Genomic DNA, 27,875 nt, shown 5'->3' on the forward strand with positions numbered 1-27,875 from the left:
TCACACCTTTCATCGTCAAGTCACCATGGTAACTGGGGGATGGCTAACATGAGACATTAGCCCTCTGCTAACGTTAGTAATTCTTGGGCAACTTTATATTCTTTTTCCACACATCGTGGAAAAAAGCTCTGTGGACTTGAATTTCCACAACTTAACACATCTCCTGTACAGGTAAAGCAGGGTATTGATGATTTCTTGGAAATGTGCTATTCTTTGTAATCGACTGCATTGTGTTTGTCTTATGTGTGTGCAACTAATCAAGCTTCCCAAAAGTTGCCTAATGCCTATTACATCTAGACACAGTGTCTAATTGAATTATCTTTATTTTATTATCCAGAGGTACAAAATGACAACCATCACAACGGGTGGAAATGTTGAATCTGTAACTGTGAGGAGAACAGAGTCTGCAGATGCTCAGGAGATCAACAATCTTATCAGACCTAAAACTACGGCTATATTTGGAAATATCAATGTAATATATTTGCTGTGAGTAGAAGATGCTAGGCTGATCATCTAGTGAAAATGATAGCAATAAAGATTTCCAAATTGATGCCTTGATGTGACTGAGTAGCCTTTGAGTTGAAATGCACAGATAGGTAGGCCTAGACCTTATTAGGATGTCATCTATCATGTTAAATGACGTCACATTATTTTTCTAATAAAACAATTTTGTGTGCTCATGTGTCTTCATTATCTGTTTGTAGAGAAAGGGCAAACTTGGCAGTAACTGTAACCACAAAAAAGGATGACGTTCTTGCACATGCTGCCTTTCTGGACTATCCCATGGGGGACTTTGTGGATCAAGCTGATTGGGAGTCATTTTTGCAGCAGCACTTCAATGCTGAAAAATGCACAGTAGGTTATGCAGTTGGTTATCTATTTTTCATTATGACTTTTTGATTCCATAACCTTTATTGTTGTCTGTGACATGACTTATTGATTTGCTAATGACCTTTAAATACTTGAATGGCAAAGCCACTCTCATCTCTAAAACCTATTACACAAACTCCCCTGTAAGAAGTCTCAGATCTTCTGATTTTTTTTCTGCTGACTGTAAGCTACCCAAAGCCAAATATAAATGTAGAAGAGACTGTGCTTTTGCCACAGCTTTCTTTAGCCACCTCCCAACCACCACTACTTTTATTGATTTATCTATTTAATAGTGCTTTATTTATTAGTATTATTTTAAATTAGGATATAATAAGTATCTACTTTGTATTATTATTATTATTATTATTTACAGTACTTTGGTCAACATTTGTAGTTTACTAGTCCTGTTATGAAGCTATGAGTGGTACTCTAGTCTGAGTTTAAATAGAGTATATTGTTGTTATCTTGACATTATTGCATTTTTATATCCTTGGTTCATATTGTTATTGTTATATTACCATTCCTGTGTTCTCTTTTAGCCCATGAACACACTGTTTTTGCATCTCTTTGTTGCACAACCCGACGCTTCCTCTGGCACTGCAAAAGAGATTGTCAGGTAATAAGACATAGCAGTGACTTACTCTGATCTTGCAATGGGTCTTTGCTCTGTGTTCAAAACAGGTTTATGCCCTTCAGCAGAAAAAAAAACCCTACACAGATTGATGTTCTTTGCTCAAACAAGATTGCCAATCCTGATTTCATTTGATTACACTGCGTTGAACATTGTCTTTGCTCGCATAAATTATATATCATTGACAGAGCTGTGGTTACACTATTCAATTTTGTGTCCATGAAACCAAATTTCAGATTATCCCAAATTAGATTTCACATTGTTGTGTGCTTTCTCTACGTAGATTGTGGGTTACTTACTGTATTTGGAAAATGTGTGGTTGGCAGTCCATAATATTTGAATCAATGTGGCTTGCAGGACTGTCTTTAATGCCATCACAGAGCTGCAGTACATCCTATTGGTTGTACCAAACAAATGCTGCATTGGTAAGCTATTTTTAATGTCTGAACTGGGTTTATATTCTTATACACCCCCTTAATTGCATGTGGTATACTTTACTGTCTTTACTGTCTTCTTTGCATTTCATAAGAACTACATTAACAAAGATGCTGTGCATTGAATATTTTTAAAATTAAACCTACTGTTTTGACAAAGTTTAGTTTACATCGTTCCTTCTTTATTTTAATTTATTTTACATGCAAAATCTAAATCGTCATATAATAAACTGACACAGCTGTCTTTTGTCTCTGGTGTAAATAGGTGACTTAGAGCCAGCATTGGTGGAAATTTTTGAGCCAATGAAGTCTCTGAAAAAAACAGAGGTCCCCTTCTCTGCATTTGTATGCCACCGGCATCAGCATTGTCCCCAGCTACACATCCGCAGAGCAAGGTGAACATGAGCAGAGTTTTAGAGTAAAGTTAGCCATTTAGTTTGTCTGTGTATAATGACAAATATGTTATATTTCTACACATTTATATGTGCTATTAAAAACAAACAAACAAACACACACACACACACACACACACATAACAGCCTGGCTACAACAGGAGCACAACTGAAGCACTCTGCTTTTGGAGCATAAAAATAGTTTTAGAAAACAAATGTACGCACCACTATCACATCTGGTGTTGCCAGTTCCACTAAGTATAGTGGAAGCTATTAGCTCCACAGATGGAGCGCTTCCAGTTACATACTAGGTATAACCTGCCAGTAAAAGTCTAACATATTTCCTCTAGTACAAACAACTACAGTAAATAATATAAAAAAGACAATTATTATAGATGATTGATGAAATGTAGGCACCAAAATCAAATGTGTGTTAAACCAACTCTAGGATTGTTGTTGGTAGGAAGAAATCAAGGTGAATGTCTGAGCATTGTTGTCAATCCTGCATGTCTCTGTGTGCAGGGTGGAGGATCACGATGACCTCATCCAGATCTTCACAGAGCAGATGAAGGCCCTCTCCAGCACCTATGGCAGCTACTTCCTGGCTGAGCTCATCGAGGCTCAGGATAAGGAGAACCATGCAGCTGTCTGTGAGGTGAGCCATGCATATTACCCACCAGGCTTCTTTTCCATCCAGACAACATAGCAATCCCAGCTCCTTTGCACCTTATACAGTAGCTGTTGTTTGTAGTGATTCTAGGCTGTGTTCTTCATATAATATCTCAGGGCAAGTTTATTCATATCTGTACATACTGTACATATCTGTCTACGTATACGGCTCATACTGAATATCCATATTTATTATGACCGCCGCGCAGCGAAGCTCATACGTATCACATGTCACACGTCATACGTATGACACATACTCACACAGTAGACATATGTACACATGCATGCACATGCACAAACACACATACGCAGGCAAACACACACACACACACACACACACATAAACATAAACGTGTACACGCACACATGCACACATTCAAGAATTTCTCAGAATTATGAACAGGCAAGATGGGGGTGGGGTTGTATAAAATGAATTTTACATGTGAAATCTATGAACTAATCATGTTTTGGTACTTGTTCTAGCAGATACCAGTGAGAATTGAGTGTGGATAATGCAATTTAGTGAGACAGTTAGAATCATATAGGCCTTTCAGCGTGATTTATTTTTGTGGAAAAAATGTGCTGGACTGGGCGGCGGTCATATTTTGTACCGCTCTGCGGTACATCTAGTTCTGTTTTGTATAATATTACTGTTAATACACTGCATATCTATATTATTTTTTACTACTCTTATAATGTTACTGCTACTACTGTACAATGTACATATCTGTACATGTTGTTCATACATTGTTCATTCTGCATAGCCATATCTATCCTACTCTTATAAGGCTACTGCTAATACACTGCACATATTTATATTTAAATTATATTACTGTAAACCATGCCACTTTCTTAACTGTATACTACGATCTACACTGCACTATATGTCTTATACTGTTTATACTTCACCACCTGTCTATACTTTGTATATCACTTTGTATATCACATTGCACTTTTCTACTTTCTTGCACTTCTGGTTAGACGGAAACTGCATTTTGTTGTCTCTGTACTTGTGCTCTGCACAATGACAATAAAGTTGAATCTAATCTAATCTAATATGTGCAAATGCAAATACACATGCCGATGTGGATGCAAATACACTTGCAGATGCGTTAAGATACATATATCGAGAAGTAATGAAGACAATAACCAACGCTTTCCTACCACAACAGATAAAAATACTAGAGTGTGAGAGAGACACAATCAGCACAGTTGCCGGGGCGTACAATGTGCACCAAAAAAACACAGATGCTCGTGTGGATTTCATAGAAATGTTGGTGGGGCGCATTCCCCCAGGAGTGGAGCGATGACAGCTTTGCCCCCTCCCTCTCCCCCTGTGCCTCTCCTCCCTCTCTCCCTCCCTCTCTCCCTCCCTCCCTTCCTCCCTCCCTGTAGTTCAAGCTGACATGTGTTCACGACAGCATATGGTAGATGAGAGCTAATGCTCAGCCAAGACATGCTCACACTGAACATATTGTGTCCAGACATCTGTAGCATTTCTGGGGGCGTCTGTGCATGTATTTTCCCCCACACAGGACAAACAAGCAGTACATGGCCCAGGAGAATTATAAAGGGTCCAGAGTTCTTTTTCAGTCTCCAGTGAATGTTGTACATAATTCCAGAGATCTGATTTATCTTTTTTGTCGTTTCCACTTGCACTCGTAATATCTTGAAGCCTTTGTGGTGTATAAGGTGCCATTAGTTATGTATGGAAAATAGCAGAACACAAAAAAATGACATCGAAAGATTTTGATGCCTTGTATTACAAATAATATTAAAGCTGTTTGATTTACTTAGGATAGGATTTCTTATAAAAATCTGTTAATAGAGGCCGCTGTGTATTATTTATGTTTTTTTGTTGTTTGTTTTTTACACGTGTGTATGTGTGTGCGTGTGTGTATGTTGAGTCAGGGTGCATCACTTTGTCTGTCTGTGCCTGATGATGTATTTCTGTCCGTGTATTTATTCATTCAGAGTGATGGAACTGCTGTGGGCTTTATCAGTGTCAGTGGGAACATAAATTTGACCATGCTCAATGAATGCTTTGAACTTGGACCCTTCAATGGGCTGCGCAAGACAAAGGCAGAGACCCCTACTGCAGAGTCCCTTCTGCAGCCTGACCCCCTATTGTCCACCCCCTCAATGGACGCCACTGAAGCACAAAAGCCAAACAAGGAGGTACAACAATAAGATGATAACACTGTCCTCAATCCCCACATTTTGCCATTTATGATAGATGTTCATATATTTGTCAACAGCTTTCTAAACGTTCAACTTGCAGGTCAGTGATTGTAATGAGGAGTGCAGATCTGATGACGAGCTGTCAAATCAGCTAAGCAGTGAGCAGCAGTCGGAGGTGAATTAGAATAGGATGTTTTACATGTTTTGCATTGTGGAGCTAGTCTTGTCATAGAGCAGGACGTAAAGAAGAAACTAGTCTTATTCTTATAATATAGAAGTTTGAATCAGAATTTTCCCTTAAAAATTACTCAAATGGATTAATTGACTACCAATAATAGTTGGTGATTAATTTAATAGTTAACAAGTAATTGATTAATTGATTCATTGCCGCAGTCCTAATTGTGACTATGTTGAGTAGCGACTCTGCAAAATGTTGTGAAACAGTGGGCTAGTTTTCTAATGCACACTCATTTCTCTCAGACTGAGACGGAGCCCGAGTCGGATCCTCCAAATGCATTCCGTGTCCAGCTCTTTGTCATCGACAAAAGATTGGAGATGAGGTAAGCTCTGGGGGGGGTCTCCAGGCCCGCGTCCGGCTCTGCCAGCCCAGCATGCGCTCGCTGCCAGACAATAAACTTCACATGGCTAGAACAAACCAGCCTAGCAGAGAAGCCGCGGAAAAGCGGGAGAAGCCAACGCAAGCCTGCTGACATCAATACCAGCTAATGAAACACGGGAGTTGCCTTTTCCATGCGAATGAGCCCCCACCACCACCACCACCACCACCCCCCTGGCCTTGGCAGGCTTCCAGTGGTTCTCACTCCTATGGCACATTAGAATGAAGGGATGCTGATTTTTTGAGAGAGCTCCTGCTGGGCCCCCCTCCTAGTGCCCACCTTACTGCCCAGCTGTTCTGGAATATGGAGTCCAGCCTTGCCCTCCCCACCACCACCACCACTACTCTCACGTTGAGTGAGCTCGTAATTAATGAGAGGAATTCTTAAAGTGACAGGCGATGGGACGGGGAGAAAGTTGTGGAGCTGCGCAGACAGATTAGTCGGCCCAGTGAGGCCGTGGGGAGAGTCTCACGCCATGGCTGGGATACCCCCCCCCCCCCAATCTTTTGTACTAAATTAATTCACCGTCTACCATTTTCTCTCTCTTATAGGTCTGTAGACTTCCTTCCTTACGTCTTCAAACAGTTCCCTGTAAGTAGGTAATTTGTGATATTAGCAAGAATCATGACAAATGTATTCCTGTAACATATAGCATATAGTATTGATTATATAAATTGACATAGACAAAGCACTTACACCATGACCTATGATATTGAGGCTTTGCTTAAAAAAACACATTAAATCAGTTTTCTTATGTAGTGTAAAGTCCTCTGAGACAGGGCTGTACATGCCACAAAAGAATTAGTCTGTGTTATTGGAGATTTACCAATATAGCAAAGTTAGAAATGTGATTTGAGATCCGGCTTGTGATCCGCTCTGTGTTTCTGTGTGGTGTCGGAGCAGGATCGTGATTTCTGCATCATGTCCGTGCCCAAGCTGGCCCCAGAGTTCCCCCTGCTCCAGTCCTTCCTGCGTGTGGTACCCCATCACACCAGCAGCCTGCCCCAGGAGCTCTACATCTTCCACCGTGCCGGCCTGCTCAAGTACGTAGTCCACTGCCCTCTACATAATAATGCTAATACATTTTATTTATAAGCACCTTTCAAGTCACTCAAAGCCCATACATACATATACCTACATACCTACATACACACACACATACTGTACATACATACATACATACATACATACATACATACATACACACACACACATACTGTACATACATACATACATACATACATACATACATACACACACACACATACTGTACATACATACATACATACATACATACATACATACATACACACATTCATACATACATACATATATACACACATACATACATACATACATACATACATACATACATACACACATACATACAGATCAATTCTATTTAAATCCATGATATCCATGTACAGTGGAGTTTCTTTAGGTAGACTTGTGTGGTCACATTTTGTTGTTTCCAGAATCTTGCACTCTATGTTGTGTTGTCTTCAGATTTACCTGCAATCACACACGCTTTCTGGGTAGTCTTCTTACTCGACAGGTAGCCATTTACACCTGTGAGCCAAACAGACCCTCACCTGTCTTCTCCCCCCCTGCAGGACGTTTGATGTGCGCGTGGCTGTGTCCACCGACATGCCCGTTGTCCAACGCATGGTGGAAAAGCTCAGCCTACACCAGTCTCTCGTGGCGGACCTGGACTCCTTCCTCAAGGCCCGCCGAGACCTGGTCTGTCCAACCCCCGCTGTCCAGCTTCCACAGCCTCAGCCAGCGCACAGACCTCAGTCCAATCCCCACACAACACCACTGAGCTCCACCACAGAATCTCAACAATGAATCTCAATTTAGTTTCACCTAATTTGAAGTCCAACAGTTTGTCAGATGCGCTGCATGCTTCAGCAGCCTCGTAACATAGCACAACATTGACCCTCCATGAATCTCAATTTATTCACTTAGCTGGAAGACCAAGACCTGGGCTTGGGTGGGAAGGAAGTGGATGAAAAGTTTGGACTGCTTATGTCCAGCTTGGAGAGAGTGGTTGACAGGGCCTCTCTTTTTAATGAAACCGGGCTTTGTATGTGGATCAGGGTAGCAGCTGTCAGCCTGTGCTGGTTCCAGCATCACGCTTCATGGGGGAGAAGATGGTATTTGGTGTGAATCTGGAGCCATTTGTGCATGTAATCCCTTGGACTGCGTGTGCCGTGCTTGTTTCTAGGCGAAGGAGGTGTGATAACAAAGCTCTCTCTCTCTCTCATTCTTTTTTTTCTCTCTTTCTCTCTATCTATCTCCCTCTGTTCCTTTTTCCCACCATCCCCTTTTAGGATGGAACCCCTTTGCAGGCATTTGTAGCTGTGGTGCAGAAGCAAGTCGTTGGAGTAATGATCATTAAAAATGAACAGGTGCACACCACTTTGAGTTATTCACATTTGACTACAAATAAAACAGAGGTCATTGCCATGTTGTTCAACCTTCTCTCTCTCTCTCTCTCTCTCTTTCTCTCACATGTTCTCTCTACCCCCCAATCTGTTACTTCCTCCCTGCTCGTGCTCCTCATCACTGCTAGGACATGGAGTACATCCGAGCGAACTACAGCATCGAGAATTTCATCTACTTCAGCTACCACCGGCACGAAGAGCATGGCCAGCTGTGCCACTTGGCGCTCAACCCCACCTTTCAGCACCATGCCAAGCACTTCCTCAAGGAGGCGCTGCGCCTCGCCCACAAGTCCTGCCTCTACTACCCCATCTACCCACCACTCCACGAGCACAAGGTGAGGAGAGGTGTGTGTGTGTGTGTGTGTGTGTGTGTGTGTGTGTGTGTGTGTGTGTGTGTGTGTGTGTGTGTGTGTGTTTATAATCACACATATTGTTTTATGATTCTAAGTCATTTTATGTTCTAATGTTTTTTAGACATATATTGTATGCTTTGGCAACACGTTCTTTATGAATGGTCATGCCAATAAAGCTTTTTGAATGGAATTGAATCGAATTGATATGCATCCACTTGTCCCTCTCTCTCACTCGCTTGCTCATTCACACCAAACCTCACTCACACCTGATTATGCAACAGTATTAATGGTGTCAACATGTCAGGAAAAGAAAAGAATGAAGTGCACTGAAGCTGTGTATTTTCAGAGGCATACACCCACATTCTCTCCACTCTCTCACGTTCTCACGTTCTCTTCTCTCATTTATCTCACGTTCTTATTCATTTATCTCTCTCTCTTTGTCTCTCTTTATCTCTCTCTCTCTCACACACACACACTTCTCTTTCACCTCCCCTCTTCACTCTCTTGCTCCTCTCTCCCCACTGTTCTTCACTCAGTTGGTAAAATTTCATCCACACCTCCTTATCTTTGCCCCCGTTTTTCTCTCTTTCTCTTCCTCTCTCCTTCACTCTCTCTCCCCCTGTCTCCCTTCTTTTTTCTATCTCCACCACCAAAACAAGAGCGTTCTCTCTTCCTCTCATCCCTCTCTTTCTCAGTGCCCACTCAGTAACACCTCTCCCACTGTGTGGGGATCTCACACTTACACTCACACTCTCTCTCTCTCTCTCTCTCTCTCTCTCTATCTGTCTCTCTCCATCTCTCTTAGTGTATTGGGGAGGTAGCAGGTGCTGATGGGCTTCAGAGGCCTGCTTTGCTGTGATGCCATGAGAGGCCCACCCTTCCTCTCTCTCTCTCTCGCCTCATCTGCTAATTACCATGTACAAATATGTGCCAGATTGAGAGATGATAAGGTGTAAATAGAATTATGGGAAACTAACAGACTGGAAGAGGGAGTGGGGATACAAGGGAAAGAGAGAGAGAGAGAAAGAGAGAGAGAGAGAGAGAGAGAGAGAGAGAAAGAGAGAGAGATGCCAGTTCAGTGTACACAATGGGCCTTGTCTCTTGTGATCACACTTTGCTAACCCTTATTAGCATTTCAATATTTTGCACCGTAAACCTTGTTACTAGCCCTCTTTGCCCTACATAGTACCACTATGAAACATTGACAGATGCATTTGCATTTGTATTTATTCATTTAGCAGACACTTTTATCCAAAGTGGCTTACATATAACAAGGGTCATTCTCCCCAGAGCAACTCAGGGTTAAGTGGGGGGAACGGTGGAAGCCAGGAATTGAACCCGCAACTTTTCAGGCTGCTGCATGCTAGCCCAGCTCCTTATCCACTACACTACCACCTCCTCAGCTGCATTATAATGATATCAGATAGTCACTTCATATCAACAGCAGGAGTGCCCTTAAAGGTTGTAACAGCGATTTCAGGCCCAAAAAAGGCCCAAACATAAATGATCACATTCATCTGATCTTTCCTAACGATCCGTTAGCTGCCTGCCCCATAAGCAGGCCGTCAAAAAAATGTGTCTCTGTAGGCAGCCTCTCTGTAGGCAGTCTGAACATCAACAGAAGTGATGTTACCTCGCCATCGCTGATACAACCTTTCATGTTGCTCTGAAATGGCTGACAAGAGTTCATCCATAACCATCTGTACATGACCTGTAAATTGTGGCCTAGAACATGGACAAAATTGTATGCTAAATGTCTTGGTGTCTGCTAACTTTAAATGCACAAAATACTTTATGTGTTGGTGTGTGTTTATGTGACGTCCCCCTGTATCTCCCAGAATTCCTGTGGCCACTACCTGACGGTGGCGTTGAACCACATGGTGCCCGTGCGTCCACGCCGGCAGATCATCCTCTCTCTGGAGGAGCTTGGCACGAACGCGCCATCGCAGCAGATCACCAAGGAGCAGGTGAGAAAGCTGTCGTGGCGGAGGGAGCGGGCACTGCCAGTCATGCTGGGCAGACATACGGCAGACTGGGGAGATGGACAGGGTGCTGCAGGCGGGGAGAGAAGGAGGGAGGAAGAAATGGAGGAGTAGAGACGTAAGTGGTTTAGATAGGTAGCACATGGAGTCGCCCTGGAGATCACCCACGGTGAGATGAACAGGGCAAAACATGGGCCTGTTGGGTAGAACAGTGGAGAGTAAGGAGAGACAAGACAGCAGGCTGTAGACTTAACATGATATTGTTATACTGTGGAAAAAAACTATGACAAATATTTTAACACTAAGTTTAGAGAAGTCTGTCATTGTATGATGTTAGAGGTTATCCACAAGGTGGCACTATTTCTCAAACTACTCACCCCTAAGTGTGTGTGTTTTTTTTTTGTTCTTTTTAAAAAAAAAAAAAATTCATCTGATGCACCACCCTTCCCAATTAATAATTAAGCACCCGTGTCGCCGATCAACCCCACATCGCCACATGTTTCGACGTGTCAGCATAACACCTTCAAATGAAGCGTCTCGAAACGCGAGGGTCGGAGCTTGTTTATAACACCCCCCCCCCCCCCCCCCAGACGTGCCCCCAGGTTATTTAACAGCCCGTGTTTGTGTGGCAGATGGCGCCGGGCACAGATGGCAGGAAAGAAAAAATGTTTACCGCTGCTGTTTGACAGGTAAAACAGAAAAACAGACACCACCACTCAGCCAGCAACAGCTAACGGCACTGGCCAGCATGCTGCCACACCGACACCTGTTCACCTGCCCTCACCACCACTCCACCGCCACCACCACCAACCATCCACCCATCGGTCAGATCATCCTTATGTGTCCCCCATCACAGCTCCTCACTCTGAGTGGACTGCACCCCACCCAGGCAACTAGCGCTGACATGCTAAAGTGATGCTAGGGAGCAAACACTGCTAATGGGTGCAGACTGATGGAGTGTGTCTGAGGCCACGTTGTGCCATCACATTAATCACAGTGGGCCCACATTACTTCAGACGCAGTGCATCCATGGGGAGAGTGTCTTTGCGTATGCATAGCCAGCCGCTCGAACTCGATGGCACTGTGTGTGTTCTGGGTAGATCGTTTTGTTTTTCGTCTGTTTTTCATGTTCTGGGTCTTTTTCTTTTTCTTAGTTTCATATCAGGTCGGGCTTTCGGGTGGAATTGGTCATTGGTCATGTATGTATGCATGTAAGTTTTTATGTGGGTGAACAAATGTGTGTGTGTGTGTGTGTGTGTGTGTGTGTGTGCAGCTCAGTGCATTAACCTGCCCTTAGGTACACCTGTGCATATTCTCTTTCACTCAGCACCCATTTCCAGGCCCACTCAGTATCGCAGCAACCGCAGCTTTCAAGCTTGCCATGCAGATAAGAGAACGTCTGCTGTCTTTGTTTTTCCCCTCCCTCCTTCACTCCCCCCTCTCTCTTTCTCTGTCTCCCTCCCTCTCTCTCTCCCTCCCTCTTTCTCTCTCTCTCACTCTCCCTCTCCCTCTCTCTTTTACTCCATCCCTCTCTCTCTCCCTCTCTCCCTGTCTCTCTCTCCCTCTCTCTACCATGGGCCCTCTAAGCCCCATGTCAGACATGGATGCAGTAATCATGTTTAACGCACCTGTTCCCTCTCTGTCAACAGAGGGTCGTGTTACTGCGAGCTGCCCGCGTCAGGCTCAGGGCCATTATGGTCCAGTAAAGGTTATGTGTCTCCAATGCCACCCAGTCACAAGGCCACACCAACCTGCCTAAGGGCAGTCAACACAGCCTCAGGGCCAGGGCTCTCTGTCCTCATGAGCTAGAGCATCCAGATATCTGCATATCAATAACTTAAGGGTTTAATGGATGTCAAACCGTTCATTCTGATGTGTGGATTACAAAAGTTATGCTGATTTCGGCACCAGGATCGTTCTTTGTGTATTGTTGTTGTACAGTGAGACTTTAAGTCTTTTCACACCCATGAACATACATGCCATCTATTCAAAGAGAGTGTAAAGTACTCAGTGAGGAGGAGCCTGTGTGCGGTGGTTCAGTTTTTACATTTCTAAGAGTTGCTTTTCCTTTTAAGTCTGGCTAACCAGTCTAATCAGTGAGCGATCAGTACGGTCAGGAGCGTAGAATGCACCTCATTAGGTCTTTCTCCAAGTTGGCCACTTCAGGTTGCGGAGGTTTGTGAACATGTAGGGCTGTACAAACGGAGCTGTTGTGTTAGATTAGACCAAGACGCCCTCCCTCCCCTCCCGGAGCGGAGCGGAGGGCGTGGAGTTGCGTTGGTGCAGCGGCCCTGCCCGGGGGATAGCGTTACGAGGTGATTAGAGGGGCCAGATCTGCCTCCAGGTGCCGGGGTCTTTTTCCTGTACAACTGCCATTTTCCATCAAGCAAGGTGCGCAGTGGAAGCTACCCGTCCAATTATTAACACTCAAGCACCAATTAGAGCCGCGAGCGCCGGGGAGAGATTATCAGCCAAGCGTGGTGGCGGGCCGCGAGTCGAAACGTTCGGCAGGGCGAGGTGAACAGCATGTTCCCCTCGTTAATTTCTCTCCCCAGTTACAACGGGGGTCAGAAATGTTCTTACATTAGGACATTTCTATCTGTTACATGCTCAGGAGCGCGGCATGCTCCATAAATCCTTCCCCCCCCCCCCCCCCCCCCCCCCCTTTTTTTGGCAGTGAGATGGGTTAGGCGGAGGAGAGCTGGCAGCGGCACTCTGTCAACACTCAATACGTAATGCAGACCCTATCAAAGATTAAAGGAACTTTTCCATTTTTTGCCTTCTTCTCCCTTGCGGTGTACAATGCACCAGCATTCCCAAATGTAGGTTTCTTTTATTTCTTTTTTAAGTGAACGGCGGCACATTTTGGCTGTTAAGTGCTTGGTGAAATCTCAGCCTGCTCTTGGGCCCACTTTCATTCAAAGGAAGCCGACAGACGGTGAAAAGTAAAGTAGAAAAAGCTCCTCACGAGGCATAATCAGAAGCAAAGCTTTCAGGAATGTGGTAATTGTCTTTGGCCAATGCTTTAAAGCTCAAATAAATGACTAAAAGCTACTGGGCGAAGCCAATGCAATACGAGAGCAAACTCTGCCAGGCTACTTATACAAACGAATGCTCTTCAGGTGAGGCTGTCTTTGAACCTTCTTTTCATGTCTCTCTTTCTCTCTCTCTCTCTCTCTCTCTCTCTCTCTCCATCTATCTATCTATCTATCTATCTATCTATCTATCTGTCTGTCTGTCTGTCTGTCTCCCTCTGTTTTGAAATCAGCCACCGTATGCACTCAACCATTTCAATCGGAAGCTGACGATGGAACCCAAAGTCACCATCAATGCCAGGATAGTGGTTGTGGGCGCGTCGGACACAGGTCTGTCCTTCCTGGAGGTCTTCATATTCTGGTGAGTAAACCGTTGGACCCTCTGTGACATCACAACACAACCCTTCAATCAATGTTTGACAAGCGACGGATTTACAAGCAGGTACATTCACTGTCTGGCACTAATGCAATTCTCCTTGCAAATCACAATTCCATCGTTACACAAGTGGATTAGAGAGGGAAAAAAACAAGTGCATCATTGGAGAGATGATTTTAATGAGGGGGCGGGATCTGTGGGATTTGTTGGAGAGGCTGTGATTGCCTGAAATGTGACCTTAAAGCCTCATGTACAATCTAACCCTCACTTCAACATGCATTTTGCACTGAGGCAATTAGGGTGTCTTTGTGTCTAAAGATTACACGGTCTTACTTTGTGCCCTTCAAACTCTCTGATTGCTTCTCCAAGAAAAGTATTTGCAATGTCCTTAATCAAAGAGTATAAGTACAGTAGCTGTTTATTTTGGAATAGATTATTTTGGAAACACATATGATGTCAGGAAGACAATAAATAAATGAACAATAAATCATAGACAAAATATAGTGTTAGTGTACAACACATCAGAGAAGTGATGGAGTACTGGTGTACATGACGCTTTTTTAGCCAAAGCGACTAACAGCATGGTAAACAGTTTAAGTTTTAGAGCAATTCTCAACAATTTTAGGACAATTTAAAAACATTAGAGTACAGTAAGAATAAGTGCATCAGTGAGTGCTGTTTTTAACAGTTACTTGTCAGTTTAAGACGGCTGGTGAGTGCTAGGATCAGTAAGACTTGTTGTAAGTGTTGCTATGAGAGGAGATGTTCTCTAAAGAGCTGGGTCTTCAGGAGTTTTTTGAAAATGGAGAAGGATGTCCCTGCCCTTGTAGGAACTGGCAGTGTGTTCCACCAACGAGGAACAACAGATGAGAAAAGTTTGGATTGGCTTGAGCGTACCGGTGGTAGAGCTAGACGTCGTTCGTCTGAGGAGCGCAGCGGTCTGGAGGTAGCGTATGTCTGTAAATGTCAATTAATATTGACATTTGTTCCTAAGGCAACACTTTTTTCTGAAATTGAAATCTTGCTGTCACAAGTTCAAAATCATAAAGAAAAAAAACTTGATACTTCAATAAAAACTTATTGTGGGCAGTGTGTTTTCGTAAAAAAAAAAAAAAATCTTTACAAGATTTTCCTTGTTCTCCTTCCCCTTTCTCCTTCTCTTCGAGGTTGGACTTTTCCTCATTGTTTTCATTGTGAGATAACAATAAATCGCCAAAAGATTTTTTTTATTAGATTTAGATTTAGATTTTCTTTTCTAAATTTGTATCCCTTTTTTTTAGTCAACTTCCAATAGTTTTGGAGGGTACTGTATGTTGGTTCTCTTCTTCCAATTCTGCTGTTATGAGTCCTACCTTCTTTCTCTCTTTCTTTCTTTCTTTCTTTCCTTCTTTCTGTCACGTTCTGTAGGAATAATAGTATGAACACTTTTACTGTGTCATAAGACAGTATAGGTGAAGTATTTCATTTATGAACGCGAAAAGGCACTTTCTTTCTGTAGGAAGGAAAGGAACCACGTGTTTGTGAATTACCATGGATCACTCGGACCCCAAATGGCAGAGCTCTCTGACATATCTCTTTCAGAGATTAACTGTTCCAGCAAACAATACCCCCACACCTCCGCTTGCTAGCCTGAAAGCTGATAACTGCCTGGCAACCAGGGTCATTTCCCTGAGTCTGAACATTAGAGACACAGAGAAGGAGGGAAAGAGGGGGGGGGGGTGATAAAAAAGGAGATGAAGGGAGGAAAGGATGTATCAAGATGGCAGTGACGTAGGGGAGAGAGGGAGGGTCAGACTGAGATGTCAACAATCAGAGGAATGGACGGTTCAGTCTGGAATGCAAAAAGAGAAGACATACTTTTGAGAGTGAGAGTGAGATGGGGTGAGGTGGGGGCATCTATGGATTGTGCCCACGTTGCGTGACCTAGATATCTGACACTATCAAATCACAGTGGGGCTGCTCAGAAATGTGTCTGCTGGACCGTCCTTGGCGGAGTGTATTGTACCCTCCACATGGGGCTAGAAGAAGCTTGCTCTGCCACTTTGAGGGACCCCAACAGTACGCCTGCTAAGGTCCACTTGTGGAGATTGGCTGCCACTTATGATGGGGCCCAGCCTACCAAAGCAGGAGGAGCAGTTTACTACACATTAAAAAGACTGTGCATTCGTTGTGCTTGTGCAGTAGTAGGTGCGGTGAACTGAAGGCCAATGTGGGGAGCTAAATTGTGTCAAACTACCTCTAGATGAGGAATTCAATCAAGTTGGAAAGATGGAAAGAACATAAAAAGACACAATCAGATGTTGAGAGAGTGCGAGAAGTGACTATAGAGAGAGAGTGTGTGTGTGTGTGTGTGTGTGTGAGAGAGAGAGAGAGAGAGAAAGAGAGAGAGAGCATGAGAGGTCAGTGCGCCAGCCGTCGAGGTAGGCACGCAGCTGCCACTGACCTGAGGAGTGGCGTGTGGAGCAGGCGGTGCTGCCGGGCACCACTGTTCCTCTGTCAGCTCGCCACTGCAGCGCTCTGCGCACGCTGTCACTAATGATGTGACTAATGAGGCAGTTAGCGTCCACTAAAGCCACTAAGGCTGGGGACAGCCCTGCCCAGGAACAGTGATGGATGGTTTAGAGTAGGGGGGAGTGTCTCTCTCACACACACACTGTCTCTCTCTTTCTCTCTCTCAGACACACACACACACACACACACACACACACACACACACACACACACAGAGGCAAACACCCAAACGTCTCACCAAGCACTCTTATCAGCCAGGTCCAAATGGCTGTGTCCTCGGCTTTCCATGGGCTCACAGGGACTAAAGTTCACCCCCCCCCCACCCACTCCCACCGCCTGGCCTGCCTCTCTCCCCAACCCCACACCCACCCAGCCTCCGCCCTCAACCTCCGCACGCCCCCCCTCCACTCCATCACTCAGTGGGACGCGGGGGTCACGGCAGGGAAACGGGCGCGGACAGATAAGATGCATGAGTCTTGCTTTGGTGGTCAGGGCCTGGGCCACAATGGCCGTCTGTCAGCCACTGATAAGGGCCCGGAAAAAAAGGGGGGGGCCACGGCGAGGGACGTGCGGCAGGTAGTTTGGTCAAGTCAACCCACCAGCAGGAAGGGGGGGGGGGGGGGCTGCCCTAACCCCTTGCGACGGGCAGGCTGTGATTAACTTATCACCCCTAGGGGTCAGTGGGCCGGAAGAGCCTTCCTCTGGTGTGAGATAAGGGCACAGGGTGCGTTGAGATTGGACTCGGGCATTACTGTGCTGGGATCTTTTTTGCATGCGGGGGAAGAGAACAAGGTGTCATCTCGTGGCTACTGCTCAGCCACTCACCGCAGGACAGAGATATCAAACAGGAATCCGAGACAGCCCGTAATCAGTTCTTCAAAGTCGATCGAAATCATGCGGGGGCATTTGTGAGTTGTGCTCAAAACATAACAAACAACAACCACACCCAAAAAAAGACTGGCTTGCACCACCATCAAAACTGATGAGGTCAAGCCAAACTGTATAGACCACTATGACTTTCAGCACTGCCAGGACTCAGACATCCCTCACCCAGCCTGTGTTCTCGCTGTCAGCGTACAAGTTCAGAATGAAAAGCCTCGCACTCCACCACTCCTCAAGGGTATATCCACAGGCCGCACCGAGGCTCAGTCTCCGTTGTGTGGAGTGCGGGTGGACCTGCAAGAGGTGGATGAGGCGAGGCCAGGACATCGTCGAGTCGGTCCTGAGACGAGGCTGCCCTCTTTTCACCGCGCATTCACCGCACATCCACCCCCCCGACACACACACACACACACACACACACACACACACACACACACACACACACAGCCCTAGCCCCAGCGCGGATGGAGATAATGTCTTTCTCTTGTGCGCACAAAAGAAAGTAATTTACATGACAAGAGACCTTTTACACTCCCGAGGGTAAACCCAGTAGGGTCACACTGCTCACAGGAGACAAAAAAGAGAAAGACAGAGAGAGAGATGGGGGGGGATAAAAAGATGACGAAACAAAGGCTTGGGGGGGGGGGGGGGGGGGGGGTCAGGGGGTGTGTGTAGTGTGGCTGCCTCAGTGAGGAATGGATGGGTAGATGTCAGCACACCACATCACCACCCCCCATCTGCTTCTTCCAATAATCTCGCACACTCACATTTATTCACATACACACATGCACATCAAGAAACAAACACACAATAACATTTGAATACAGACACACACACACACCCACACACACACACATAAATACACATATACACACACAGACACTTAGGTACTTTGCAGCTATGGTTCCACCCAGTAATGGTACACCGCAGTGCAGCTCTGAGCTATTTCGTTTTGTGGTCCTTCTCATCTCTGCACTCTCTTCTCTACTTCAGAAAATAAGAGGAAAACACAAGTGCACCCACCCTCAAACACACACACACACACACACATTTTTCATACTTGCACACCAATACATAGGCATGTTCAAAACACCCTCTCTTTCTACGACAAGTTCGACAAGTTGATTTGATACACTGGTGGATAGACTATAATTTTACAGCTGTAATTTCATAACTATTGTTTTTATTGTGAATGTGTGTTTCCATGCTTTGTATGGAAAGCCAATAGATGCTATTTCCATGTTGTACATGTTATTTGTCTGTCTGTAGTGAAAGCATCTTATGTGCATCCTAATAATGACACCAGAAAGAGAGCGAGCGAGACAGTCCAACAAGAATACCAGGAATGTCTGCAAAGAGCAGCACTCAGTCTAATTCAGCAGGCCTCTTAATGGCACTCATCTTTACTCCTCTTTTCTTCCCTCCCCTCTCCTCTGTCTCTTTGTTTTCCGTCTTCCCGTCCTCTCCAGCCCTCATCTCAGGTTCAACAACATCACTTTGATCTCCACTCACGGCATCCCAGCCAGTCACAGCCCCGAGGCCACCAGGTTCCTGGCGACGAGGTACGTACGCGCCATCTCTATAGGCTCCCTTTCACTGGCGGAGAGAAGATGTCCACTTACACATACTCACGCATATGAGTCAGACGGACTGTGCTAGTGTTATATTCTGCGCCTGCATACTGTTTGTGTGTGTGTGTGTGTGTGTGTGTGGATGTGCCTATGAAAATAGATGCTGTATGCTTCCATACTTATCCATGGCTACAGATATTTCCTGATTTATCGCTGTTAGCGCTTTAAGCCACATACAGTATGTATGTGTTGACAGAGAGAAAGAGAGGCCAAGACTGACCTTTGTCATTCTGCGTACTTGTAGCCATGGCTACAGTTCAAGGGTCCATGCCCAGCTCTCTCTGCGCTCCTGGATAAACATTGTGATGGGTAAGATGATTGCCATTGACCGGGCTTCCAAACACGTGCTGGTGACAGGCGGCAGAATAGTCCCGTACGACCATCTCATCCTCTGCACTGGGCAACAGTACCAGGTCTCTAACATGACTTAACTATTAACAAAACACAAAATCGCTTTTAAAGAAGAGCTTTTGATGCAATGACATTCTAATAAATGCATGTCAATTTGTTAACCTGTCATCGTGGACTCGTGATGTGATGTGACCGATGCTTACCCGCAGGTCCCCTGTCCAACTGGCGCGGACATCAGTAATGTTGCGTCCAGTGGTGGCCTCCCTGTGCAGACAAGGCATGAGAGGTACACGGGCCCAGTGCCCTCCAACCTCTTCACCCTCAACGACGAGCTCGACTGCCAGGCTGCCTACGACTGGCTGGTCAACAATTTCATAGAGCAGGAAGGTATGGCATCTTCCGATAACATTTCCAGAGCATACACATTAACTCATGCATGCCTACACTCATGCCACATACACATACACATGCACAAATACACACTGTTAGTTAGTCTTAGGTTAGGGTCTCTGGTCTGGACAGCACATGAATTCCCTAGACTTGTTGTGAGCTTGTTTGCCGGGCTATGAGTTTGTAAAAATGGGTGGGGTGTGGGGGGAGATGTGTTTGTGAAAGTGTACTTACTGTCTACTAACAGTGCAATTACTAGGCAACACATCACTCTCACACACACACACACACACACCCACGCCCATTCAAAGCAATAGTATAAATACATAAAAGGTACCATTGTTGACCACGGGCATGCTACACAGACATTTATCAAATATACACAACCATACTACCTTAAAAAATCAAAAAAACAGTTACACAAAGAAATTCATACAGTCTGTCACACAACACCACAAAGAGACAGCAGTCTCATAGCCACAAGGGTTTAGAGTGCAGCATTATTGATATTGCACACATACACACATACAAAAAAAACACACACCAAGACTAAACCACAAACACACCCTTACACTCCTGTTTCCTGTGTGCACTCATTATGCCTAGTGTGCGCCCAACAGCCACAGACTCATTAGGGCCTAATTAGGCCGAGTCAAATCTCTCCCCACTCTCAGACGGACAGGCCCATAAGTCTGACTCCTCCATCCATTTGCAGAGAGAGCCAGGGATTAATCTGCGGCTAAGGGCAGAGGAGAGATCCAGCGATCCGTGCCTGATTAAGTCTATTATATTAGCTAATTACAGGCCTCGCTAACAATCAGGGATGTCCAGCAATTATATGAGAAAATGCAAATGATGCAGGCGCTTGCAGAGGATATCAATTTGCGAGATTAGTCAATTTCCCAGAATAGAGGGCCCTGTTTGTGTTTGTGCATGAGACGAGATGGAATGATTTGTTTCGGCTTTCACATAAACAAGCCGAAGGTCTATATCAACTCTCGCTCTCTCTCTTTTTTTTTTTTACTTTTAATATTCTTTGTAATTCCTTCATGTGAACAAGTATTGTTGTTTTTATTTTTTTATTATTAAGTAAAAAAGTATTGTTCCTAAGTGAATGTCTTAGAGGTGGGCACTGAAGTGTAGCCTTGAAACTGCCTGCACAAAGCTGAATCAAGGGCTCCTGTTATGCGTGTCAGGACTGTTGTAGTGCTTCAGCACCACGGACAGAGCCTACTGCAGAGCTGCACAGCCGGCCAAGCGCATACTGTACATGAAACGGAGATCACTGTGCTGAGCAAAAAGATACTTTTACATTGTCAGCCAGAGAAGACTGCTGCAATCTTAAACTCACATACAATAATCATTCATACAGTAGGAAAAAACACACACACACACACACACACACAAACACAATCTATTTTTCACCATTGCAATTGTCATGAGTTGCTCCTGTTCTACTACAAATGCTGTGCTACAGATACAATTACATTCACATCTGTACATCTAGTAATGCAAAGGTTTCTATTTGTGGGGGCAGTTTTGTTCTAGAGCTCTCTCAAAATACCCCTTCCCTCACCACTCAGTCCTCTCTCTCTCTCACACACACACACACACACACATACACACACACACACACACATACACACACACACACACACACACACACACACACACACACACAAACACACACGCACACACATACCACTCGTGTGTGATTAGAGGAGATGAGGCCCTGCAGACTCTTTACTGAGTGGCTGCCTGTTGCTAAGTGACCCCCCCTGGTCTCATAGCATCAGAGATATTTGCCAAAAGGCTCTGCTGAATCACCTACCATTCCCGCTCCACACACGCTGAACTGCACCAAGTGTGTTGCTCATTCTCGCTTGTTAGTGTTCTGGTTGTTCTTATTGTTGTTGTTTCATTTTGCCATACAGTTGTGTGTTGATTTTGGCTTTGTTTAAAGCTATTGTGCCCAATATTCTTATAGGTCTATCTACATTTCCAGTTCAGGTATAGGTGTTTTATGAAAGGCTTTGCCTCACCCACACTGAAATAAACACATTAGTTCCAGAATGGTTTTACTAAATAAAACGTATAACTACAGCATGCCATGACTTCTGTGAACCAATGTTTTGTTTGGCATCCAATCCTCTAGGGGACGCTGTTGTTTATGGCAACAGCATTGACGTGTACAGCTGTGTGGAAGCCCTGTTGGCCACTGGGGTATGTGGCTCCAGGATACACCTGGTCCACCCACCTACCGACAGCCTGGAGTCCTGCTTCAGTGACCCCACAGTGGGGAAAGCAGTGACGTCGGCCTTGGACAAGAGTGGCGTTCACGTACACCACAGCTACCTATTGGCTCAGTGGAATGACGGACAACACCCTGACCCTATCACATCAGTATCCTTCACTAGCGGACTAGTGGATGGACCTCCTCTTCGACTGGAGTGTGCTGTAAGTTTATGATTAATGCAAGAGTCAAGACTGAAAAACTGCAGTTGTTGAGTTGTGGACTCTAAAGCCAACAGCCAACAGCTTAGTGGAATGTATTCAGTGGAATTTCAGATCTGTCCATTACCTTAGTATAGTTTCATATGAAATTAAATGCATTTGAAGGATTTACTGAATATGCTGAAGCGAACAGGTATGCCAAAGTTGCATTTTAACAGTGTTTATCTTTAGCAGAGAATTGTGTCAAAAGTGACATGTAGTTAAGTGTTTTGTGTTGTTGTTTTTTCTCAGTACTCCTGGCCGTTTGATGCTAATGCTACTGCTACTTACACCTGGCTTTCAAAGATATTAACCTTTTATTCACATTTGCTGTCAGGAGTATCCAAATACAATTTCTCTGCTACCTTGAGGCATCTTATTCTGGACAGAGATGACTTTGGACACACCATTTTACCCCAATCCCCTTACAGGTTTTCCTGAATCTCTCCACGAAAAACGTCGACTACGACGCCTTTAAGACCATCAACGATGCCTGTCTGGTGTATGACGGACGCATGGTCATCAATACCACCTTCCACACCAATGACTCCACCATCAGAGCCGCAGGCCCCATGACCAAGTTCGCCCGCCGTTACCACGCTGACCAGTGGTCCCACGGCAACTTCAACTCGACGGAGGTGGGCCGGGAGCTGGCCGCCGTGCTTCTGCCCTTCTTCGACCCGACGTTGGAGCTCATCAAAGACCCCCCCATCGACACGGACCGCCTCATACCGCTCTATAGCCAAGCCAAGGTCCAAGGTCTGCACACACACACAGGCACTTTACACTCAGACACTCGGACACCAAAGGATGATCAGTGTATTGGGAAAAATGAGAAACATGGCAAAGTTTTAACTAAAATATGAAAGTTAATGTCAAGCCACCTGGCTGTGGATGGTTGCTTCACCAAAATCATATCCATTTAGGACCGAAAAAATACACACTTTTCATATAGTTCGAAACATGAATACATAAGCTGATCTAATAACAGAAAGATACTATTCGGGGGCACTTTTCACTAACATTAATGGAATCATGTGTGTTCTTTGTTCTCGTATATTATTTGGTCAGATTGAATGGAGCTCATGGTCCTTAACTATTCAGCCTGCCTGAGTGCTATCATTGCTGCATTATTGCTCTGGTCTCAATGCGCGTGTCAGCAATGGACCCTTCTGTGCTCGGGTTCCTGTTCCCTTGATCTGCTAGTGAAAGGGAGGGCCCTTTGTAATGCAATGTGAAAGCATGCTTTTACAGCTCAGCGGCATTGTCCTTCTGGCCGCCTCCGAGCAGCGGCCACCGCCATGGCTCTCCACTCTGCTGGCCCATCGCTCTGTCTGTGGTGATGGAATCCTAGACATCCTCATTCATCATCTCTTATTGGAGAGAGAGAGAGAGAGAGAGAGAGAGAGAGAGAGAGAGAGAGACAGAGATGACTCATAGGAATATGGCTCTGCCGTGTTGTGTGGTTTCTACAAAGGCTAAACAAGGCCGCTCTGCATAAGGCATTAACAATGCAACCACTTCTGTTTGTTTCTATTGTTGCCGTGCGAGCCGTCCATGAACTTGTTGGTCTCGCTTGCTGAAAATGGTTGCACAATGCTCTTGTGGAACTGGCAGTAACATCTCTGGGGAGATCATTTGTAGCTGTTCAGGCTTCACGTCGGTTGCGTGTTAGGGGCAGCCGTGGCCTTTAGGGGCAGCCGTGGCCTACTGGTTAGCGCTTCGGACTTGTAACCGGAGGGTTGCCGGTTCGAACTCCGACCAGTAGGCACGGCTGAAGTGCCCTTGAGCAAGGCACCTAACCCCTCACTGCTCCCCGAGCGCCGCTGTTGTTGCAGGCAGCTCACTGCGCCGGGATTAGTGTGTGCTTCACCTCACTGTGTATTCACTGTGTACTGAGTGTGTTTCACTAATTCACGGATTGAGATAAATGCAGAGACCAAATTTCCCTCACGGGATCAAAAGAGTATACTTATACTATACTTATACTTATACTTATTATGCAAAAGAAGAAGAATTGAGCCATGGGGAATGTTTCTCATCCATTCTTTTACAGCACAATTTGAGTGTCCTGAGGTAACGCCAAGGGCACCGGAGAGAGTGAGGAGAAGGAAATAAGGTCGCCATAAAGGAGAAAGACAGATAGCATCCACACGTAGCCGCCAAATTTCATCATTTTGACCGATTGCCTCACCTCCACCTCTCTCTCTCTCTCTCTCTCACTCTCTCTCTTTCTCTCTATCTTTCTCTCTCTCTCTTGCTCTACTGTCCACCCGTCGGACACAGCACCTTCTACTTTGAAGATTCCTGCTCCCTTAAATGGACCGATCAATACCTCTGTGTCTCCTGCTATTTTACCATGTCAATATAATCAATGCCGATGTTTCAGCCGTGCTGGGTGTTTTCTTTTCATTACATTTACAAGGCTACACATGTTCAAATCGCATTTCATTACTCGGGGGACTTGGGAGAGGTAGGGGCAGGGCAAGGGGCTCATGCTGCACTCTCAACAGGTCTCATCACCGCAGGAAACACTGTACCTTTCCTCTGCATTGTATTGCAATTAAACCGAGATCAATTGCATGTGTGTGTGTGTGTGTGTGCTGTGTGCTGTGTGTTGTGATTGTGTGTGCACAGGTGCACGACTGCCAGGAGGGTTCAGTTACCTGCATGCAACCAAACCAGCTGTTTGGCTCACATCCCCAAGAGATTCAGATGTAAGTCTTATTTTAATTTGTTAAATGCCTCAGTACGTGTGTCTTCATCATATGTTTGAGAAGAAATGGTGGTGATATCTCTGTTTGCTTGTAGTCTCTGTGAGTGGATTGCACTGCAGTGTGCTGACATGCAGTGCTGCTTAGCTCAAACTACATGGATTGAATGGCTAAAACATCTTAAGACTCCCAATCAAATTATTGTGTTGGTTTAATTGTTAGCTTGTCCCACGGAGAAAGCAGTAATGGGCTCCTGCTATCTCCGTCTAATAATTGGTAGGTTCTCTCTCTCTCTCTCTCTGTCTGTCTGTCCCTCAGGGCAGGGACATCATCACTGGAAGGACAGAGACGGGGAACTACTTCCGCCTGCACCTTGACCAGCACAGCATGGTGGACACCATCACCTGTATATCCATGAAGCCGCTGCCCGTGTCCAACTACCTGTGTCTCTACGGCAAACACGAGCAGTTGCTCAACCACCTGTGCTCTCGCTACGATGAAGGCCTGGTTTATGACCTCTACAGGTAGTAGCTCCAGTCAACCAAAAGGCTTTTTTACGTCCACATCAACACTGTCTCTTACTAAAATATTGTGAATGGTGCCCAAAATGGTTCCTTGGTTATGGCTGGATTGCTTGGAACTTATGGCTGGATTGCTTAGAACTTGCACAGTGGTTTTGAAAAGATCGCCACTGGTTTGCTTTCTTTTTCAGTTAACATTGTCAGTTAAAAACAGCCCTAAAACATTATGCAAAAACATCCATATTCACATTTCATGTTGTCATTCATCACAATATCAAATGGCAACTCACACCAATTAATATAAAAGGGAAAACAAACCATACAGAGGCGCTCTCTCTCTCTCTCTCTCTTTTAATTATGATGTTCATAGGACCATAAAGCTGTGTTGTTGAGTGCAGTCCTTGATAAACCGTGTTGTAAAAGCATCTGAAGGAAAATGCCCAAATACTGCACATTCACACAGTTTTCTGTGACCTTTGAAATCATAATGAATAACGGCGTAGAAAGAGGTTCACTTCTTCTCTCAAAGAAATTACTCCACAGGACCTGATTGTGTATTGTACAACAAATACGATTAGCAATTCACTGTTTATCTTTTTATGTATATTTCTTCTGATTCAATTAATGGTAAAATGTCAGTGTCAATTGTTGACTCACTTCCGTTTATAGATCTTGAATTCTAACCAATGTGTCATATGAGTGATCCAACCAAGCCTGGTAACCATTATTTAGTGAAGAGGGTCTTCACACTGTGGCTCCAAAATGTAATGATCTCACAAAATGATTAGTGAAATTATTACTACAAATCTATAAAACATGTTTTATCTACAAAACATTCTTTAAGTGTTCATTCAACTTTAACATACATTGTTTTTTTATTGTACTGTATACATACAGCACATCTAAAAAGATCTTTACATGGATGGACACAGTTTTAGACTGGATTAGAAAAGCAGTGTAAAATGCACGTAATAGGCAGCCATGTCATTAACATGATTGAGCTATACATCGTGAGGCTCTTGAGACTGTGGGCAGGTCATCTGCATCATGTGCGTAAGCCATCCACAAGTCCTCCTGATATTACATCCTCCCCCAGTTAGCCACCTCGCTACACACACATTTCCTGTCTGTGTCCCCCGTTCCAACTGTTTGTGTGTTGAGATCCATGTCTGGAGATGGATGACTTCTTTTCTCATATTTTAACTCAGGCGACCCCTGCGTACCGGGAGACCATTGTGCCCCCTGCGTCTAATCTGTGTGTGCAGGTGTCCAATCTGCTCGGCTCCGCTGCGGCCTGACAATGGCTCGGCCGCCCAGTGGTGGTCACGAGGCTCTCTAACACTTATTAAATGTGGATTCCTCACTGTCTGTTGTCACAGTTCCTGAATGAGGCCCCTCTCAATGGCATTACTGGAGCTGGCTGAACATCAAGAACTATTAAAATAATTGATTGACCATGCTGTTGTACTCGGACTATTAAACAGGGATGCTAAATGTGTGTGTGCAGGCGGAATGGTTGCATTTGTGCATGTGTTTGTGCTGTTCCAAAACAATATGGACACCTTTTGTTTTTCTATCATTATTAGCTACTTCCAGGAGAGATGGTGTCTGGCAATTTACCATGACCGCTTCCCTGATTTCGAGGAAGAGATGCACCATATCATGGAATCCACGCAAATACAGGTTGGTCTACCTTCTTTTAGACCTTTTCTATATTGTGCAATGCAGTTTTGTACTTTTCCATGTATGCATGTGTGTACATGGTACTGTAAAGATTCTGTCTCTGTTGTATGAAAGGTGAATTAACCCTCCTTTAAGAGAGAGGAGAATGCCTGTGGTAGTGTCTGAATCCTTTTCTGTGTCCAGCTTCAGGGTGATGCCGTGTCTATACCTGAACTCATTCAGAGACTGGTGGAGGCTAATGTGGAAATCACAGAAGAACCAGAGCATTTCCTCAAGAAGAGTTTTGAGAAGAGCAAGGGATTAGCCTCCTTGAAGAAGAGCGCCCTCAATTACCTTAAGTACAACAGATACCATCTGACCATGTATGCACAGCCTGGATTACTGTGAGTGCATCACATCTCAGTTTCCTCCTGCCTCTCTCTTTATTAAACTCTGTATTGTTGTGATTTCATGTGGGCATTGTCATGATTTTTTCCTTTTTTTTTGTTTGTTTCATTTAGTTTACCCTCTATTTTGTCTTTTTTGTTCTTTTTTGAACAAATCAAGTAAATAAAAACTTGTGCTCTGCACGAAATTCGTCCACATGCTGTTTGAATGTAAACTGTGGATTGGAAGAATCTGAAATCGTAACAGACATGCTATAGAAAGTCATTCTTCTGCCAGAGCCGCATTTGCTGTCCTTTAGGAGTTCTGGCAGCTGTATGTTAATTGA

General features: G+C 44.7%; 1 protein-coding gene across 1 annotated transcript; it reads left to right on the forward strand.

Annotated features, from left to right (window-relative positions):
• Positions 1-32: 32 nt before the first annotated feature.
• Positions 33-27,745, forward strand: cfap61 (cilia and flagella associated protein 61). The gene is made up of 26 exons (XM_042095170.1): positions 33-171; positions 338-486; positions 705-855; positions 1,410-1,486; positions 1,859-1,926; positions 2,201-2,330; positions 2,850-2,982; positions 4,971-5,174; positions 5,278-5,352; positions 5,658-5,737; positions 6,346-6,385; positions 6,698-6,837; positions 7,408-7,534; positions 8,128-8,205; positions 8,370-8,576; positions 10,433-10,561; positions 13,845-13,972; positions 18,850-18,942; positions 19,256-19,424; positions 19,572-19,749; positions 21,908-22,209; positions 22,677-23,004; positions 24,883-24,962; positions 25,278-25,483; positions 27,067-27,163; positions 27,347-27,745. Exons 2-26 carry the CDS (start codon positions 347-349, stop codon positions 27,548-27,550), a joined length of 3,564 nt encoding a protein of 1,187 aa, XP_041951104.1. The 5' UTR covers positions 33-171; positions 338-346; the 3' UTR covers positions 27,551-27,745.
• Positions 27,746-27,875: the final 130 nt, after the last annotated feature.

Source organism: Alosa sapidissima, chromosome 6 (assembly GCF_018492685.1).
Source record: "Alosa sapidissima isolate fAloSap1 chromosome 6, fAloSap1.pri, whole genome shotgun sequence".
NCBI lineage: Eukaryota > Metazoa > Chordata > Actinopteri > Clupeiformes > Clupeidae > Alosa > Alosa sapidissima.